Source organism: Notolepis coatsorum, assembly GCF_963971535.1.
Source record: "Notolepis coatsorum genome assembly, contig: SCAFFOLD_135, whole genome shotgun sequence".
Classification (NCBI taxonomy): Eukaryota; Metazoa; Chordata; class Actinopteri; order Aulopiformes; family Paralepididae; genus Notolepis; species Notolepis coatsorum.
Window position 1 is genome coordinate 288962 of NW_028171532.1, and position 21306 is coordinate 310267.

The window sequence follows — 21306 nt, forward strand, 5'->3', positions numbered from 1 at the left end:
GGGAGGATGTCTGGGGCTATGGTCTGGAGGAGTGGGGAGGATGTCTGGGGCTATGGTCTGGAGGAGTGGGGAGGATGTCTGGGGCTATGGTCTGGAGGAGTGGGGAGGATGTCTGGGGCTATGGTCTGGAGGAGTAGGGAGGATGTCTGGGGCTATGGTCTGGAGGAGTTGGGCGATTTTCTCGGGCTATGGTCTGGAGGAGTTGGGAGATATTCTGGGGCTATGGTCTGGAGGAGTTGGGAGATATTCTGGGGCTATGGTCTGGAGGAGTTGGGAGATATTCTGGGGCTATGGTCTGGAGAAGTTGGGCGATTTTCTGGGGCTATGGTCTGGAGGAGTGGGGAGGATATCTGGGGCTATGGTCTGGAGGAGTGGGGAGGATATCTGGGGCTATGGTCTGGAGGAGTGGGGAGGGTATGGGGTCCATGCTGGTATGCTCTGCAGAGAGAGTGGAGGGGGAGTGAAGAGGGAGGACATGCAGTTTGTCGAGGTTCTTAGCCGAGGCCTCGATCTTATGGTGAAAGAAATACACAACAGTAGTAATGTTTTTGGAGAATGCTAACAATAGGTTATGACCAGTGAGGCGGGTCTTTTTATACTTCCTCTCGGCCACTCTCAGGGTCTGTCTTTCTTCTCTCACTGCATCTGTCAGCCATGGTCTGGGTGTGGAACAGCTGGCAGGCTTTTTTGGTGAGGGAACATAGCTTGTCGAAAAATGGTTGAGGAGGGCTGAAAGGAGGGTGCAGGTTGCCGTATCTGGGGGGAGAGCAGAGAAAGTCTCTCTAAATTTCGAGTTCACAGAATCGTCAAAGAGACAAATTCTGAAAACAATCGATTTGTAATTGGATCTAAAGTTCCAATAGCAACATACCATTTATTCAGATGTGTTCTTCAGGTTGTTTTTGTTGACTTTCATCTTGACTTTTCTTGTTCTTCTCCATCCACACGCAGGTTCTCACAGGCCTTCCAGCGTGTCGGTGTTGATCTTGTCCTCGACCCAGGCCGGACAAGGTGCCCCCCCCCCCCCCCCCCCCGTCACTCACAGTCCCAGTGGACGTCATTTGGTGGATGAACGACACAGCGGTGGCACCCGCGGCGATGGAGGCTGTTTGGGCGCCATGGGAAAACAGCAGCACTAGATCCACTGTGGCGTTTGGACAGTGTCTGCAGAGGTCTGGAGTCCTCACACAGCACCTGCGGCTGTGGATTCAGGCGAGGGGGCAAGATTTATACAAATGAGACGTCTCTTTGTGGGACTTTTGACTGACGTTGACCTTTCACCTGAGCAGTGACACTGTTGGCGAAACACCTTTAGGGCACAAGTGCAGAGAACAGCTAGTTTATAATCCTATAAAAACACCTTTAGCGCCCAAGTGCAGAGAACAGCTTGTTTATAATCCTATAAAAACACCTTTAGGGCACAAGTGCAGAGAACAGCTAGTTTATAATCCTATATAAAAACACCTTTAGCGCCCAAGTGCAGAGAACAGCTTGTTTATAATCCTATAAAAACACCTTTAGGGCACAAGTGCAGAGAACAGCTAGTTTATAATCCTATAAAAACACCTTTAGGGCACAAGTGCAGAGAACAGCTAGTTTATAATCCTATAAAAACACCTTTAGCGCCCAAGTGCAGAGAACAGCTAGTTTATAATCCTATAAAAACACCTTTAGGGCCCATGTGCAGAGAACAGCATAATCTCCCTCTCTATCTCACGCTCAGTATGATAATTCCATTATCATGCAAATTCCAAAATAATTGTTTTCCTTTCCTTTGGGAGACTGTATGAATAATATGGAAATTGCAATCCATGCAGTTTAAACCTGTGCATTGGTTTAAGATAGCACGGCCCACCCAGTTGCAGAGTATTTTCAAAATAAAAGTCTTCATGACTTCACAACAACTGTAAAATGGTTTAAACTGTAACAATAATTAAACAACTCACCCCTAACAAAGTACAATAATACAATGCAATCTTTCTTTCATATTATTATATTAGTCTGTGTTTTTCCTATTTTAGCTATATTGTACATATTTGGCACCATTTCTGTATGATTATTATGGGTCAATAAAGCCTTTCTTGTATTATAGAATGTCCAATTAATTAATATTAGGTTTCTGATTGGTTGAATATGGTATATGCTTAGAGTCAAGCAAGCCTCTAAGGCTATCGACATTTTATTTTTATAAAATATGCCAATAGACTGCTCTGTAAATGGCAATAGCCTACCATGAAAGTTATTGTTCACATACTGGTCTCTGTCACCCCAGGCTCCTGATTGCCTAAACAAGTTAAGTGCTACAGTATTCTAATAATGTCACACAGTTAATTCAAGACCTATAAACAGACATCTAAGCTGGAAATCACGACTCAAATCAAGTCAAGTCAAATCTGTGCGTTTTTTGGAGTTGGTCCGCGGTCCGCATTGACAATGAATTAGTATCTTTGTGGACTGACTGATAACTTTAGTTTGAGCTATCACATTAAATGGGTTTTATTATTTAAACGTAGAGCTTGCAGCTCTGAATCAGAATATGTACCCATATCCCAGAACAAATCACCATTGTTTGTGTGTACTGGGACATTTTAATATGACTGATATGAAAGATCTTCTAATGACATAGGGGTCGTTCCACTATTCAACGACTATGGAGCAGCTCTGTGATTTGTCTCTTGATGACATCACTAGAGACTTGTCTCTCTAGTACTCAGATAAAGAAGAAGCTATGTTATTTAAGCATTACATCACGCGCAGGAGTGGTTTGTGAACAATAAACCATGCCTAGGGGTGGTCGTTAGACCCCCCTAGGCATGGTTTATTGTTCACAAATCACGACTGCAAGTGGTGTAATGCTTTTATACAACTGCCGCATTCATCCAACCTTATTGCTATACAATAAACACACATTAATCGAAGATTTATTGAAAAAACCATCCGCCAGAAAAAGTAGTTCCCACAACTACAAAAAAGACAAGTTGCCTCCATGTGGAAGCAGCTCGGAAGTGCATCCAACCAACTAACACATCCAACTGTGTGTTATTGGAAGCAGCTTGAAGTGCATCCAACCAACTAACACATCCAACTGTGTGTTATTGGAACTAACACATCCAACTGCCTTTCAACTAAGGCATCCAACCAACTAACACATCCAACTGCCTTTCAACTAAGACATCGAACCAACTAACACATCCAACTGCCTTTCAACTAAGACATCCAACCAACTAACACATCCAACTTTTCTTTAGTTTTTAATTATGAAGTTAGTGGTTATTGGAATGATTGATTGATTGAAAATTGTATTACCAGATGCAGAATGGGTACAATACAGTACGGCTCAATACACACAATTGTTAAGGGGATGCAGACCTACTTTCTATAGAACTTCATTCTTAGATGCTTCTATAGAAAGTAGGTAAAACAAATTAAAAAGTTTTCTTTGCCCTATAAGAAAAAAAAAGTTTTCTTCGCCCTATTTTTTAAATTTTTTTTTAGCCTAAACTTAACCAGTTGGAAACCAGGCGTACAGTAATAAAATTAGCAATCAACCAATTCAATAGACCATGCTCACTTAAAACAGCGCTGCTTCTCTCTCAGTCTGACTCCCCCGCTGTTGCAGACAGGAGTGTGTGTGTGCAGGGGCGTAGCTGGGGGGGGGGGGAGGGGGGGTAGCTTAGGATGATTCCAAGGGCCCAACACTGGGGGGGGGCCCAAAAAAAAGATTTTTTTTTTTTACTAGACATCACTCAGGTGTATTATTGATGCTCTCATTGATACTATGTTTGTTTCTGAAGTGTGTGTGTGTGTGTGTGTGTGTGTGTGTGTGTGTGTGTGTGTGATATATAGAGAGAGAGGGGGGGCTTTGGTAGACTATTGCATTGGTCCATTCATTGAAGATGAACGCAATGCGACATCCTTTACTAGGCTCACCCACCAACAGTGCAGATGCTGAACTGCTGATCCGAATGTATAGGTAAAAACCATATTATGCGTTTTCATCAATAAAAGCGCTTACACGCGCTCGCATTCACTGGGGGCCTACAAATACATTCTTTCATGGGGCCCAGAATCTGGAGCTACACCCCTGTGTGTGTGTGTGTGTGTGTGTGTGTGTGTGTTTGTGGGTACGCCAGCGTCGGACAGTGTGAGAGTGAACGCTGCAGTCAGTGGGAAGGAAGTAGAAATTTAAAATAAAATTGCAAATAATCAATCAATCAATCCGCGATTTTTCTTTTGTTCTAAAATGACTCTTGACCCATCCATTACATCATCCAACATTGTTTAAAGGACTAAGACATTCGCCTTGACAGAATCGCTTTATATTTAGTCGTTATGACGCTATCAACATATCCATTTGTTAAAGATTATTGTCCGCCATCTTGTTTTTGCCGACGGAGTGATCCTGGCGGAGTGATGTGATTCGGTTGTGGGCGGGTCCTAGGACCAGGACCGTAGAATGGTCTCAATACATACGTGTAAATGGACTGTTTCAGCCAATCAGAATCGAGAAATTTGCATGCCGTTGTATAAGTTGGACCACTACAGATATAGCATGCGTGACATCTATTTTACGGTGAATTTTATTACTTAAAAATGTAGAATCTCTACAGTAGCAAATCGCTAGTTCAAACCAGTTCAAAATAAACAGAGGCCTCTCTTTGTCTGACAACTTTATGACTCTGAAAGTGAAGAGTGGAAACAGTCATGTACTTTATTGTTTGTGCCATCTATCTTTTTACTATACATTTGAATTATTAGAGTATAAAACGCTTCTGTTAATTTTCAGCAACCTCTTCTTTCTATATTTCTAAATCTGAAAATACAACAATATCCCGGAGGCTTCATCCAAATTAAAGTTTTATTCCCTTTTATAACTATAAATTATAACTCTATAACTGCAACTATGTTCAGGCGATGTATTAAATATTAATGCAGGATACATACAATGATTACAATCTCTTCGAGGTTATGGTGATTATTTTGATATGATGAAATAATAATAATAAAATTATCAACAACAAAGTCCCCAAAGCTGAATATGAATTTATGTTAACCATGTCAGCATACATCATTTATAATGTTAACCAATAATGAAAAAAAATAGTACAAGGTCACCTAAACAAACGCAAAACAAACACCATATTCATCTACAGTTGCCCCGCCCTTCCCCCAAAATAAAGCATTATTTTCTTCATAGCCAAATAACAAATATAAGCAAAATATTCATTATAATTATTATTTCATTATCATTATCTTTTTCCACATACATTTCATAGATGTAAATCAAATATTTACATGTTAGGGTCAACATGACAGCAAGCTATATAATGCATACCATTTGGCAATGAGTGAAGATAGATGCAGGTGGACCCTACCTTGGCCTAGGACAGATAATGACATGCAAAACCGACACTTCACCAACCATTAGAGTTCCTACGAGAAAAGCCCTTTGGCAATGAACACATGTGTTACTCTATGGCTAAAGACGTATTACAGTATAGCCTGTCTATCGCCGAGCAACCATGTAATTTCATTGAGTGGCCTCGGTTTTTCTTTAGAGGATCTTCTGGTACATTTTTGGAAGCCCCTGTACAAAAGGAGGTAGAGAGTGTGGCTTCAGATCAGGTGAGAGGGGTTGATGAGGAAAGAAAGAAGGAAAGAAAGAAAGACAGACAGTGGAATACCCAATAATGTCTGTTTTTTTTCTTCTTTGTATGTATTTTTCAAGAAAAGTGTATTTGGGGAAATGTGTGAGAGCAGAATGCTTGTATAGAAATACAAAGACAGAAAAGTCAACTTGGACGGTAAACAATCGATGGAGAGAATCCTGTAATCTATTACAAATAAAACAATACTGTATGTACAGTGCAAACATTAGGTAATTATTACAATTATTGCAAAGTAAACATTCTATGGTACATCTTCACTATAAGCTCACAAATACAATATATCACTTACCTGAAAGCTATTACTATGCGAGGAAAGGATCCTATGTATTCATAATTTGCATAATGAAGTCATTGGGTTTTTTCGACATTTAAATAGTAAAAAGGTGGAGAGAATAAAAAGTATGAAACCTCTCACGTCGCCTGTAAAGGAAACACGGCGGGCCTTGCCTTGAAAAGCAACTTCTAAGCAGAATTAGGAGCTGAGCTGTAAGAAGGGCCGGTTGGCAAGTCGAGACTCAACTGTAAAAAGCTCTTCTGCCCAATTGTTTACGAGTCTCCCATTTCACACAGAAACTAAGTGACAAGGGGTGCAAAGTAAGTGTCTCTCATCCAGGGGGACGGAAACAACAACTAAAACAGAGTTATCTTTTCTTCAGGAGCTCTCGTACACTTTCCTCTCCCTCACTTTCTAGAACGACTCGTGCCGCTACAGTATCAAGGCGACCCTGCCGTGTTCACCAGTGAGGAGCCCGCGTTACGCGCCCGCGTCACACTCCTGTGTTCTGGATCGTTTACTGGCACTGGGCCACCTTGCCCCCGGACGACCCCGCTGCGAACCCGTTGCTGAGGGCCTTGTTGGGGCTGGGCGGCGCCGTCGACCCGGGAGGCGTCTCGTTTGGCGCGGGGTTCGGGTCCACCGAGGAGCAGCTTTTCTGGGGCAGCCCGGGTAGCGCGGCGCCCGCCCCCGTCTTGGGCACGACGACCGAAGCCTGCCGCAGCCCGTCGGCCTTGAGGGGAGGCCTGGTGGGCGCGGGGCAGCCGGGAGCGCCGCCCGGCGGCGGAGGGTTGGCGGTTAACGGTTTGGGGCCGCGTGGAGGGGGGCCGGCGGCGGGGCACGGGGGGGGGGACCGGTTCGGAGGCGTCCCCCCCGCGTCCCCTTGCCGCTCGGGAGAGGTCTCCCGCTCGGCTGGGGCGCTTCCTTCGCCCGGCGGGTCCTGGGGAGGGTCTTGCTGCATGCTGCTCTGCCGGGACCGGGAGCCCGGGATCTCACAGCTGTCCGTGCGGCGCCGGGAGCTCTCGTGCATGCGGCTCGTCGCCACCACGGCCTTCATGGCCGCCTGCAGACAGACATGTGCAGACAATGTGCAGACAAACACAAATCAATGTGCAAACAATGTGTCTATTATGAATTATGACAATTGCGCGTCATTGAAGGCCCGCGGTGGTCTGTGTCTATTATGAAATTGGAATTCTGATTATTTTTTATAACTGGGCGGGTCTTAAGGTACCGAAATGTGGCACCGATTGATCTAACGTGAATCGATACTCGGTACCCTTAAAAGGGTGGGGATCGGGCGTTGTGGACAGCGACTCCTACAGGTCGGTTGGTGCGCCTGCGCAGTAGAATCAGGAAGTGTCGGGGGCAGCGTGAGCCTCCCACGCGTTACTCCTCGCCACTGAGAGATCGAGCCGCGCAGGTGAAAAGATGCGACTGCTGTTACCTCAAGTACCGGAGGGGACTTGTGCTATATGTATGACTTAGTCCACATTGCAGCCATCTTGTGGGAGGAAAGAAACAGCGTTCGTGACAGGAGAGGGTTGAATTGGATGATACGAAATTGGGATGGGAGAAAATATATAGAAAATGGGGGAAAAAGTGGATCAAAAAATAAAAAAAAAGTACAGAGTTCGGTACCCGACCCTAGCAAACATAGAGAGATGCACAAGTTCAGACACACATATACACTACACACATATACACACATATACACACACATAGACACACGTCCAGCCAGCTTTACCCTTGAGACGTGGCTTGCAGCGTAACCTTGTGTTTTAATCAAAACATTCCCAACCGAGCATGCATCTTTGTAAAAACCATAAGACAGTTACAGGAAAACAGAAACAATTTAAAAACATTCTTGTAGGCCTATAGTGTTAATAGTGTTCTGCCACAGCTCATTGGCCACGGTTGTCATTTAATGATAATCACCTTTTAATTGATTACAATCACCTGTTAATTTATTACAGTCACCTGCTAATTGATTACAATCACCTGTTGCTTGTTACCAAGATGTCTGCCACTGAATACCAATGGTTACTGACTGATTTCCATCTGGGACGCTTCCTTTCCACGGCATTAAGAGAATATAATACAACCAGTGGTAATGTATAAAGTGCAATGTATATATTAGGGATGTCCGATATTATCGGCATACCGATATTGGCATTAAAATGTAATATCGGAAATTATCTGTATCGGTTTTTAAAAAAATAAAATACTTAAATATTTTTTTAAACCTTTATTTACCCAGGCAAGCAAGTAAGAACAAATTCATATTTTATTCATTGTCAAAAGTATGCATAATGTTGTGTTAATTCCACGAAAAGAGATATGTAATGTTAATCACCTTAAATGATTCAGTTTTTTGGGGGGGGGGGAGGAACCCGCATATATCGGTATCGGTTGATATCGGTATCGGAAATTAAGAGTTGGACAATATCGGTATATCGGATATCGGTAAAAAAGCGACCGTCGGTTGTGTGATAGTAAAGGGTTAACCTTCTGTCGTGTGGCAGTGAAAGGGTTAAAAAAAACGTCAGATGGAACCATATAATTCCAAAGTCACGATAGCTCTCATGACGGCCCGTCTCTCCTCACCTTGAGTTTGCGTCGAGCGTTGAACTCCTGCAGCTTCCGCTGAGTGCTGTCCATGTGTGAGAAGCGGGCCGCCTTCCCCAGCACCCAGGGGTGCCGCAGGGCGTCCTGCACGCTCAGCCTCCTGTCGGGGTCCTGCACGATCAGCTTACTGACCTGGAGAGAGGAGGACCCAGCCCAGCCCAGCCCGGCGCTTTAGCTTAGCTTGTTTTTTACTTTTAACTTTATCTTTATCTTCTCTAACTTATCTGAATGTGTGTGTGTGTGTGTGTGTGTGTGTGTGTGTGTGTGTGTGTGTGTGTGTGTGTGTGTGTGTGTGTGTGTGTGTGTGTGTGTGTGTGTGTGTGTGTGTGTGTTAGTACGGAAATGCTCTAGGTGAAAGTTATAGTATTTTCTATTGGAGCCCATTTATAGATACATTTGTCACCTGCTGTTCATATGCTGGAGGGGTCATGTCGCAGCCATTTCAGGACTATGGCATTTGTGGCTACACGTGCCTATGTGGTTACACGTACCTATGTGGTTACACGTACCTATGTGGTTACACGTACCTATGTGGCTACACGTACCTATGTGGCTACACGTACCTATGTGGTTACACGTACCTATGTGGCTACATGTACCTATGTGGTTACACGTGCCTATGTGGCTACACGTACCTATGTGGTTACACGTACCTATGTGGTTACACGTACCTATGTGGTTACACGTACCTATGTGGTTACACGTACCTATGTGGCTACACGTACCTATGTGGTTACACGTACCTATGTGGTTACACGTACCTATGTGGCTACACGTACCTATGTGGCTACACGTACCTATGTGGCTACACGTGCCTATGTGGTTACACGTACCTATGTGACTACACGTGCCTATGTGGCTACACGTACCTATGTGACTACACATGCCTATGTGGCTACACGTACCTATGTGGTTACATGTACCTATGTGGTTAAACGTACCTATGTGGTTAAACGTACCTATGTGGTTACACGTACCTATGTGGCTACACGTACCTATGTGGTTAAACGTACCTATGTTGTTAAATGTACCTATGTGGTTAAACGTACCTATGTGGCTACGTGCCTATGTGGCTACACGTACCTATGTGGCTACACGTGCCTATGTGGCTACATGTACCTATGTGGTTAAACGTACCTATGTTGTTAAATGTACCTATGTGGTTAAACGTACCTATGTGGCTACGTGCCTATGTGGCTACACGTACCTATGTGGCTACACGTGCCTATGTGGCTACACGTGCCTATGTGGTTACACGTACCTATGTGGTTACACGTACCTATGTGGCTACACGTGCCTATGTGGCTACACGTACCTATGTGGCTACACGTGCCTATGTGGCTACATGTACCTATGTGGCTACACGTGCCTATGTGGCTACACGTACCTATGTGGCTACACGTGCCTATGTGGCTACATGTACCTATGTGGTTACACGTACCTATGTGGCTACACGTACCTATGTGGCTACACGTGCCTATGTGGCTACATGTACCTATGTGGCTACACGTACCTATGTGGCTACACGTACCTATGTGGTTACACGTACCCCTATGTGGTTACACGTACCTATGTGGTTACACGTACCTATGTGGCTACATGTACCTATGTGGCTACACGTGCCTATGTGGCTACACGTACCTATGTGGCTACACGTACCTATGTGACTACACGTACCTATGTGGTTAAACGTAATGACTACTAATATGTTTTACAAATTTTATATTCAGATACTTATGTAAAATGGTCATTTGAAACGAGGACAGTGCTGATTCAACTGCATACACTGAGCACGTCATTTAGTGGTCAAGTCTACAATATCCTCGTTGATGAACCGTGTTGAACGAGGACAGCGTAGAGACTCACCCACTAAATGACGTGTTTCTCGCGTGTGCGTGTGTTGACACGGTCCACATTACAAATGATTGACACAAGGCCTCTTTTTAAGTGCCTTATAGTATCACCAAAACAGTAGCCATTTTGTCTTGTGGGACGTTGACGTTAAACATCGAGGTCTCTCTAAACACCATGCATCAGAAATGATAGCGTTTGCTGTCCTTGTTCACGCAGAGTCTACAACGTGTGCGTCTGGTCGCGATACTGGGGGGCCACAGAGGCGACGGGGTCAGTAATTGCCATCGCCGCCTTGTCATCCCCCCCTTTTTCAGGGAACGGGAAAGCAGAGAAAAATTGTGGGGGAACTTTAACCCTTTCACTACCACACTACAGAAGGTTAACCCCTTCACTACCACACTACAGACTGTAGTGAACGTGTTAACTTTCTGTAGTGCGGTAGTGAAAGGGCTAACCCTTTGTCGTGTGGAAGTGAAAGGGTTAACCTGCTGTGTATTGTCGCAGTGAAAGGGTTAACCGCTTGGTAGTGCGGCCCGTGAAAGGGTTAAAGCGCAGACTGGCGTCTTGCCGGGTAGATGGTATCACAAATGAGCAGCCTGCTCCACAGAACTGCTATTTATGAAATATCTAACTGTAGGGAGTTATCATGTAGAATCTAGATCTAGGATATGATGAAATATCGAACTGTAGGAGTTATCATGTAGAATCTAGATCTAGGATAGTATTGATGAAATATCTAACTGTAGGAGTTATCATGTAGAATCTAGATCTAGGATAGTATTGATGAAATATCTAACTGTAGGAGTTATCATGTAGAATCTAGATCTAGGATAGTATTGATGAAATATCTAACTGTAGGAGTTATCATGTAGAATCTAGATCTAGGATAGTATTGATGAAATATCGAACTGTAGGAGTTATCATGTAGAATCTAGATCTAGGATAGTATTGATGAAATATCTAACTGTAGGAGTTATCATGTAGAATCTAGATCTAGGATAGTATTGATGACATATCTAACTGTAGGAGTTATCATGTAGAATCTAGATCTAGGATAGTATTGATGAAATATCTAACTGTAGGAGTTATCATGTAGAATCTAGATCTAGGATAGTATTGATGAAATATCTAACTGTAGGAGTTATCATGTAGAATCTAGATCTAGGATAGTATTGATGAAATATCTAACTGTAGGAGTTATCATGTAGAATCTAGATCTAGGATAGTATTGATGAAATATCTAACTGTAGGAGTTATCATGTAGAATCTAGATCTAGGATAGTGTTTCCCTCCCAGGATGTCACAGATGAGATAACCCATAGCTCTGTATGATAGCATGTACTGTACAATAATGCTGTATATACCATATATATATATTTATTCTCACCGCATATATACCTATCCACACCTGTCTGAATTTACCTGCACATAGTCCTTTTACATATCTGTAGATACTATATCTATATCTGTACATATCCTACTCTTACTACCGTAGTTACGCTGCTGGCCAGTATGACTTAGTTACTACCATACTGTCTTTACATCTGTATGACTGTACATATCAATACTACAACTCTGTACGTACATCTGATTAGCACTACACTCAGTAGTACCCATTTGTATATTCTGTACCCAGTTTAACCACATTGTATATTGTTGTTGCACTTTACTTTCTTTCGTTGTACTGTGCTTGTGCTGTATGATGATGATGAATCGAATCTAATAACAAGGATGAACAAAAAACTGGGTGGCTTCTATAAGAGAATGGGTTTATATAGAATCTATATAGAAACTCTTTATTCGGATGCTATAGAACAGAGGTCACCAATAATTAAACTCAGAGGTCACCAATTATTGAGAGTTAATACATTTTAACAGAGCGTTTCTATTTTAAGCGGCGCGGCTTTTCTAGCCTTTACAGCACTGATTACATTTTTTTCTTTTAAATATCTTTTCCCCCCCCTTCTTTTTCCGTTTTTCTCCCTTCCTAATGTTAGTCGTTATGCCAATTCCCAATCCCCTTCCTGGTCGTTGCGCACTCTACCCCCTACCATCGGTCCGGGAGGGCGGAGACTATCACATGCTTCCTCCGACACATGTGTACCCAGCCCACCGCTTCTTTTCACCTGGCAGCGCGGACTCTCACTGGGAGAGTGTAACGTGTGGAAGGTCACACTACCTCTCCCAGATCCTCCCCTTGCTGTGCAGGCGCCCCGACCAAACTGTAGGAGTCGCTGTTTACAACGACCCGGACCCACCCACGCCGGCTTCCCACCCGCTAACACTGCCAATCGAGCCAGTATGACGGCCGGCCAAGCCGGGGGCAACGCTGACAGCCGGATTCGATACCAGTGTCGCTTGCGTTGGTGACGAGTGCTTAGTCCGCTGCGCCACCCAGCCGCCTTACGGCACTGATTTAACGGCCCAGGAAACGTACAGACCAAGTCATCTCAGGTGACGCTACTCAGCCAATCAAATCTGTGGATTCCCATAAGCATCACGACTCGACTACATACAGACGTTGATACAACTACTAGCCTACTTCAATATTGAAGGGAAGCTTCCCCTATATCTTTCCAATCTAATTTGCTTTGCCTCTAGCAGCTACCATACCAGGTCGACAAGATGGCTACAAAAAATAAAAAACAGAATACACACTGAACTAGGAATATATCCACCATATCCACTTAGACACCCTGGTCTCTCTCTGCAAATGTAAATCTCTATTACATAACACTGCTTTCTGTAGTCGGGTCCCCACTGCAAAATTACTGTATTACCCTGTATTATACTGTCATGCACTTTTACTATCATGTAGGCTATTCTGTTTTGTGTTTTTATGTTCTTGTGTGATGTATCGCACATTTTATTGCTGTATGATGTATTGCAAATGTTATTGCTGTTATCTTGGCCAGGTCTCCCTTGCAAAAGAGATCTTGTATCTCAATGGGACTTCCTGGTTAAATAAAGGTTAAATAAAAAATAAATATGGCACCTAATCATAATGCGAGTTAGACATTATGTTGTTCCTTACCTTTGCTTGAGGACATTTTCTCTGATTGGACCTCTTTGAATTTAAATTGGATACCCCTGCTATAGAACAAACCCCTGTTTACTTTAGGGAACGGTAGCCATATGAAGTGGAAACTAAAAGTGAAATTGTTTGCACATGGGAATGGTTTTGGAGGCTGTAAAAAAAACAGGGATTAACAGGCCACTGTGTTCTTACGTCATTCCTACTCCTACACTTCATGACTCATTGCAGCTGTCATTATCATTTCATTCTAAGCAGCAGACTTTGACAGTGAAGTGGTCTCCGTGTGGAAGCTGAGGAGCTCACCAAGTCCTTGGCGTTGAGGGAGACCTCGTCCCACCAGGGCGACACAAACTCATAGTCGCAGTTGAGAATGCGGCTGTACATGTACTGGTCCCCCCTCGGGTCAAAAAATGGTTCGAACCCACAGAGCCTGGGGAAGAGGCCACATTATATATGCCTGTTTATTCCATCGCCACTTGTAAAATCGCAGAAAACAGCTCATCTTATCAGGTAGGGGGGGGGGGGGGGCTAATGGAATTGCAACGGTCTACATGGGAAATCTGTGAGGTGAAGAAATCTGAGAGACTGAATGGGCTACTGTAAGTAGAAACATCATCAAAGTCATCCTCAACATGTCAACACGACACGTGGGGTGCGTTCAGATCTTAGTACCAACTCACAGGATGTACAGGATGACGCCCACGGACCACATGTCCACCTCCGGGCCGTACGCGTTCCCCCGGAGGATCTCCGGAGCTGAGGGGAGAGGTCGAGAGCAGGCTGTTACCTTTATTTAACCAGGCAAGTCAATTAAGAACACATTCTTATTTTCAATGGCGGCCTGGTGAGAGGACAAACTGTCCCCTCGAAGGGTAACGAAAATCTTTATAATAATAATAATAATAATAATAATAATAATAATAATAATAATAATAATAATAATAATAATAATAATAATAATAATAATAATAATAATAATAATAATAATAATAATAATAATAATAATAATAATAATAATAATAATAATAATAATAATAATAATAATAATAATAATAATAATAATAATAATAATAATAATAATAATAATAATAATAATAATAATAATAATAATAATAATAATAATAATAATAATAATAATAATAATAATAATAGAAAAGAGGATGGTGCATGAATGAATGAATGAATGAAAACGTTATTTAACAGATTGCAGAATGGGTACAATACAGTACGGCTCAATACACACAATTGTTAAGGGGATGCAGACCTGAGAGAGAGACGTTAGTCTTGTTTCCATCAGGGTCCCCCATTTTCAATTCATATAGACATTTATGACATACACAACATACATGACATTTATGGCATAGGGACATATAGGTATTTAGTACTGATGCATTTGTGACATAAGCGGTATTCAAATATACAGTACTGTTACCCCTAGATCCTGACAGAGTATATACATATGATGGGGAGGGGACTGTACATTAGGGGGGGGGGGGGTGGGTGGGAGAGAGATATACATACGGCGGGGAGGGAATATATACATGCGGTGGGGAGGAGACTGTCTATTAGGAGGGGGTGGGGTTTTTGGGCATTTACGGTGGCCAGTTTCGAATTGCAGCCTCCCGTAGGTGCTCTTTAAGAGCGGTTTTGAATGTGGGTAGTGATTCACATTCCTTTACAGCTTTGGGTAGGGCGTTCCACGTTGATGTGGCATAATTGCGAAATGTATTTAGTCCCTTGTTTGAGCTGAATCTGGGTTTAACATGATTTGTTGAGCTTCCTCTGGTGTAGTGGTTGTGGTATTCACTGACCTTTGGGAAGTATTTTGACATGTACATGGGTACCCCGGTCGTATAGTGTATCTTGTAGACCAGGCCCATTGCAAGTTGCTGTACTCTGTCGTCTACTCTAAGCCATCCTAGGTTGTCAAAGTGGGCAGGGGTGAGGTGGGTTCTGGGGGTAAGGTCAAGTAGTAGTCTGACCAGTTTGTTTTGTGATGTTTGTAATTTTGTTTTAAGCGCCTTTGAGGTGCTTTGTACCATGAGGTGCAAGCATAGTCGTAGTACCCCTGAATGAGTGCTCCTGCCAGAGTCTTCAGGGTATTCTTGTTTACCAGAGAGGAGATCCGGTACAAGAATCTAGTTTGTTGGTTGACTTTTTTTTATTACATTGGATGCCATTTTGTCACAGGAAAGATTTGCCTCTAGGATGGAACCCAGGTAGGTAATTTCATCTTTCCTTGTGACAATATTGTCACCCACTGTAACTGAGAAGCCGTCTGTTTTGCTGAGTTTGTTATTTGAACCGAAGAGAATGGACTCTGTTTTGCCCAGGTGTAATGATAGTTTGTTATCAGCGAGCCAGGTGCAGATTCTGCATAGTTCCGAGCTGAGGGTTTTTTCAACCTGTAACTTGTTCTTGTCAGAGACCAGCAGGGCTGAGTCGTCCGCAAACAGGAACAAGTTGCAGTCACAAGCTGACGACATCAGGCATACATCACAGAGGTAAGGGAAATTATTAAAACACACATCAAACAACCAAATAAAATGACAAAGGGGCATACATGGAGCAGCACAGCCGGTTAACCCTTTCACTGTGACAATACAGAAGGTTAGCCCTTTACTATCACACAACCGACGGCGATGCTCCATCATTAGCAGCATTAGCTCCGCATTTGCAAAATTGTAAAGCGTGTTGGATAAAAGCTGCTATATAAATGCACAATTTACCATTTACTATTGACAAGAGCCACAACTCACCGCAGTAACCAGGGGTGCCACACACAGTCTTCATGGTGACCTGCTCATCAATGATCTTGGACAGGCCAAAGTCAGCTGGCAAAATGGAAGAAAATATTTTCATTATAAGGTTATTTGAACAGGTTAAGACTGTTATGGTTCATTCCTTCTTTGATTGGTATATACTAGGGATGCTCGATATTGGCTTTTTTACCGATACAGATATTCCGATATTGTCCAACTCTTAATTTCCGATACCGATATCAACCGATACCGATATATGCAGGGTTCCCCCCCCCCCAAAAACTGAATAATTTCAGGTAACTAATAATTTCACTGGATATATATATAACAAATATTGTTATCGTTTTTTTCTTTTTTTAAACCGATACCGATATTTTCCGATATCACATTTTACTGCCGATATCGGCCGATAATATTGGTCGGTCGATAATATCGGACATCCCTAGTATATACTGTAATGTAAATTCCCTTCCTGTTCGTTGCGCGCATTGCCCTACTGTCGGTCTGGGGAGGGTGTAGAACTACCACATGTCTCCTCTGTCGGTCTGGGGAGGGTGTAGAACTACCACATGTCTCCTCTGTCGGTCTGGGGAGGGTGTAGAACTACCACATGTCTCCTCTGTCGGTCTGGGGAGGGTGTAGAACTACCACATGTCTCCTCTGTCGGTATGGGGAGGGTGTAGAACTACCACGTGCCTCCTCCGATACATGTGGAGTCGCCAGCCGCTTCTTTTCACCTGACAGCGAGGAGTTTCACTGGGAGAACGTAACACGTGCAGAGGTTCAAGCAGATACCCTCCCTGCTGAACAGGCGCCCCGACCGACCACTAGGAGTCGCTGTTTGCAACAACCAGGACACATACCCCACCGGCTTCCCACCAGCGAACACTGCCAATTGTGTTCGTAGGGACGACTGACCAAGCCGGAGGTACAGCTGACATCTGGATCCTAACCACTGGTAGGCGAGTGCTTAGACCTCTACACTACCCAGCAGCACCGGAAACTGGTTTAAGGCGAGACAGTACCACTTTTTGCTTTTTTTCCCCTCTACGATATTGAGATTTTGTTATATTTTGCTTTCTTAACATGTCTTATTTCAAACTAGTGGCAATCAAATATTGAAAACACACAATTAATTGTTTATTTTACTTCATTTTACTTGATTGTGTCCATAGATCACAATTACAATACAGAACTTTGAGGGCCTTTTCACAAAAATGTGTCTTCTTACACGCAAGAGATTAAATGTCGCATTTCCCTACCTACACACGCCATACTTTCCAAATGTCTTCCTATCTATACCCTGCATCTTTCTACAATGGGGTTTGTTGATATATCATTCATAGCCTGATTTATAGTACATTTATACCAATAAACCAATTTATTACAATCCCTTCTGTAACAAGTTCATTGTGTTATGTCATTTTGCATATATAAACATAAAATCTCAGAAAACTTGCAATAAATTTTTTCTTAGTTGTTACGTACATAACAAACTGGGAAAGTTTCATAGTGATATCTATTAAAATATTTATTTAGCTTGAGTCACGTGAGAACAGGTTTATAGTGGATCTCACGTAGTTACCGATCTTGAGTGGGGCGTCCAGCGACAGGTCGGCGTACAGCAGGTTCTCTGGCTTGAGGTCGCGGTGCACCACTCCGTTCTGGTGCAGGTACTGTAACAGACACATACGTGAATCATTAATGTATGTTCATTTCAGTAAAAGCCAAGGTATGGCGAGGAGGGGGGGGGGGGGGGTTGGGGATTTTTCTTGTCAATTCAGTTGTGCAATAGTCACTTTTGTTTCTATAATTCACTTATATGACATTTAGGTATGACACAGGACTACAAAAGCATTTTTTTGTATAGAAATGTGTCAACAGACTAAAGCAGGGAACCACAATATTTTGCATATGAATTATGCAGAATGTAATATCATAACTGTCTATTATTTTTCTTGCAGTTGAGCCAATTTCCCTTAGGTACGGTTTTGAGGTGTGTGTTGAACAGAATGTAGTATCAAAAACACGTTCACAAAATGTATGGGTTACTGAATGCTGAACTGCACTGTTATAATCACTAAGCCATTGTAAGACCTTACCTGTGTGCCTGTATCACTTGTCTCTGTTGCCCTTTGATTAAAAAACGTCTGTATGTATGTTTTTGGCATATTTCAGTTAGTCACCTATAGTAAAAGTCACCTAGTAAAAGTGAGATAATTGACAATATCAAAACATGCTAGGGCTGGGGCGGCTAGGTGGTGAAGTGGGCAAGGCGCTCACCACCAACGCAGGATACGCTGGGTTCGAGCCCAGCTCTCGGTGTTGCTACCAGCTTGGCTGGTCGTTCATACTAACACAATTGGCAGTGTTAGGGGTGGGAAAGCTGGTGGGTGGGTCCGGGTCGTTGTAAACAGCGACTCCTACAGTTCGGTCGGGGCGCCTGCTCAGCGCGGATAGGATCTAAGGGGGGTAGTGTGATCCTTCCACACGTTACACCCTCTCGGTGAGAGTCCGCGCTGCCAGGTGAAAAGAAGCGGTTGATTGGCTGGACATGTGTCGGAGGAAGCACGTGATAGCCTCCACTCTCCCAGACCGACTGTAGGGGGTAGGTGCGCAGCGACCAGGAAGGGGATTGGGAATTGGCATAACGACTAACATTGGAATGAAAAAAATTTAAAATAAAAAAATAAACATGCTAGGGCTGTACCGAATAGTTCGAAGCTTCGTTCATAATGTTGACATTCAAATTTTAAATCAACATAAACAAATTAAATTATAATTATTTTTTTTCTTAAAAAAAAATTGCCAAAAAAAATGTACCAAAACGACGCCCCATTGTCCACTAGGGCTGACCTCGACTAAGGATTTGTATAGTCTACTTTGATTGGCCAAAATTAGCTGATAGTCGACTGATAGTCCTGACTGATAACCTTGGAGATCATTTTTCGTGCTAAGAGTAAGAACCTACCAGCTTGTATTCAATGTCTCTTTCAACCAAGAGAAGGAAAGTATAATTTAAGAGGGTTGTGTATTCTTAAAACATGTAAAAAGGTAAGAACTAATGTAAAAGCTAGATGTGTTTCAATTTTGGGAGTTAAATTTTGGAATAGCCTTAGTGACGGGTTGAAGTTGTGTACTTCTCAGGGGGGATTTAAAAAGGCCCTAGAGGATAAAATAATTCAGGAGTACAGTTTTGATTAAAACAATTTAGAAAAAAATATTTTAAGTTTTTCTTTCTTATATTAAAAGTATATTTCGTTTTTAAGAATTGTAAAGGATACGCAAAAATAAGGATGTGCTTCAGCCTATTCCTTTTTTTGGTCATTGAGTTTGGATTTTGTGTGTGAGCTTACTTTGAGTATGTACATTTGTGATTTTTCTTTTTTTTATATATTTTTTTGAAAGTCCACACAAGTGTGTTTTTGATTGATCTGTAAACAAAGACCGAAAATAAACTATTCATCATCATCATCATAGTCAGTCGACTGATAATAATAATAATATTCTTATTTTTTTCCCCTGATCATTCCATTTGGGCTGTGGGGGGTGCTTAATGTCTGAAGGAGTGTGTTCATTAGATGGGTGAAATCCTCTTTCAGTGCCTCTGTGCCTGTTTTCTTAGGCAGTTAGCCTCGCTGGTATGCGCGCCATTAGCGCTAGCCACATTTCTAGGCCTCATTGCTTTTGGAAAGAATGATAAAAAAAAAATATATATATATAAACTCCTCAAAAAAAGTTCGGAAACGTTATTTCGGTCGATTATTCCTCCCCTTTAATAATACCAATTGGCATTGTATTTTATATCTTTGGAAAGGCTGATTAGTCACTTGAAGCTCAGAACGAGAGTGAATACCAACAGAAGAATATTGCAGGGGATTTTGGCAAATTATTTTGGGCCGCTACCCACACGGTTAGGGGTGTTGCTCATTCCACGAATGCACAATCCTTACACGTTGTACCTTGTTGTAAAGGTGACTAATCAGCAGAGGTGTGGACTCGAGTCACATGACTTGGACTCGAGTCAGACTCGAGTCACGAATTTGATGACTTTGGACTTGACTTGACCAAAACAAAAAAGACTTGCAACTCGACTTTGACTTTAACACCAATGACTCGTGACTTCACTTGGACTTGAGCCTTTTGACTTGAGAAGACTTGATACATTCCCCCATGCCCAACGATAAAAGATTATGTTATTAAATGTGCCGAATAGACACTTTATTCGCGCAGCCGGCTCCTGTGTCACCTGCGGAGATAGTGGGCGTGTTTTGTTTACTTGTTAGACTGTCATGGCTGCGCCCAGTAGTCGAGTTTTTACACATGATATTGGATATCCTCACTATTTCTCTTTTGTTGAGCACAAAGAAAATAATGTTTTAGTTAAATGTAAATTGTGTCTTGGCTCAAAGAACCTATCTACTGCCCACTTTGTATGAAACAATCTGACAGCATCCAATCAATTTGCGCGAGAAAAGAAGTGACGTTATGAACGTTAATAACGACGGATTCAGTGGAAATTTATACCGAAGATTGCTTCGTTTGCTTATAAAAACTACGTGGTGGTGGTCAACAAAAAACGAATTGCAGTATGCAAAACGTGCGGCTCGAAAATCACAGATGGAGAAGCAACAACTTCCAACTTCGTTCGACATTTGAAGCTGCACAAATCGGTAAGTAACTTGGCTTGGATTGATTGATTGAAAACATTATTAACAGATTGCAGAATGGGCACAGTACAGTACAGCTCAATACACACAATTGTTAAGGGGATGCAGACCAGAGAAAGACTTTCGTCTTGTTTACATCAGGGTCCCCCATTTTCAATTCATCATAACATACATGACATACAGATAGACAGTCCTGCTACATCTATACATTGATTTGTTTTTTCAACCTGTAACTTGTTATTGTCAGAGACCAGCAGGGCTGAGTCATCCACGAACAAGAACAAGTTGCAGTCACAAGCTAGATACAGTAGTTACCGTAAACCAATGAGCCATCGACACAGTCAGTGTGGCAACGTTATCATTACATCCTAGATTGATACACGGCTGGCTAGGCAGTTGGTAGTCATAGTCT

At 42.6% G+C, this 21306-nt stretch overlaps 1 protein-coding gene across 1 annotated transcript in view; it reads right to left on the reverse strand.

Moving 5' to 3' along the window:
- Positions 1 to 322: 322 nt before the first annotated feature.
- The window catches only part of LOC311248240 (uncharacterized protein), a gene marked incomplete at both ends in the record, with an annotated part of 41565 nt that continues 20581 nt past the window's right edge, over positions 323 to 21306 (reverse strand). The window contains 9 exons of the mRNA XM_084339160.1: positions 323 to 438; positions 641 to 782; positions 1044 to 1200; positions 6465 to 7006; positions 8551 to 8703; positions 13766 to 13892; positions 14143 to 14218; positions 16222 to 16296; positions 17810 to 17900. Of these exons, the coding sequence (XP_084195286.1) occupies positions 323 to 438; positions 641 to 782; positions 1044 to 1200; positions 6465 to 7006; positions 8551 to 8703; positions 13766 to 13892; positions 14143 to 14218; positions 16222 to 16296; positions 17810 to 17900 (1479 nt within the window). The remainder of the gene's footprint in view (positions 439 to 640; positions 783 to 1043; positions 1201 to 6464; positions 7007 to 8550; positions 8704 to 13765; positions 13893 to 14142; positions 14219 to 16221; positions 16297 to 17809; positions 17901 to 21306) is intronic.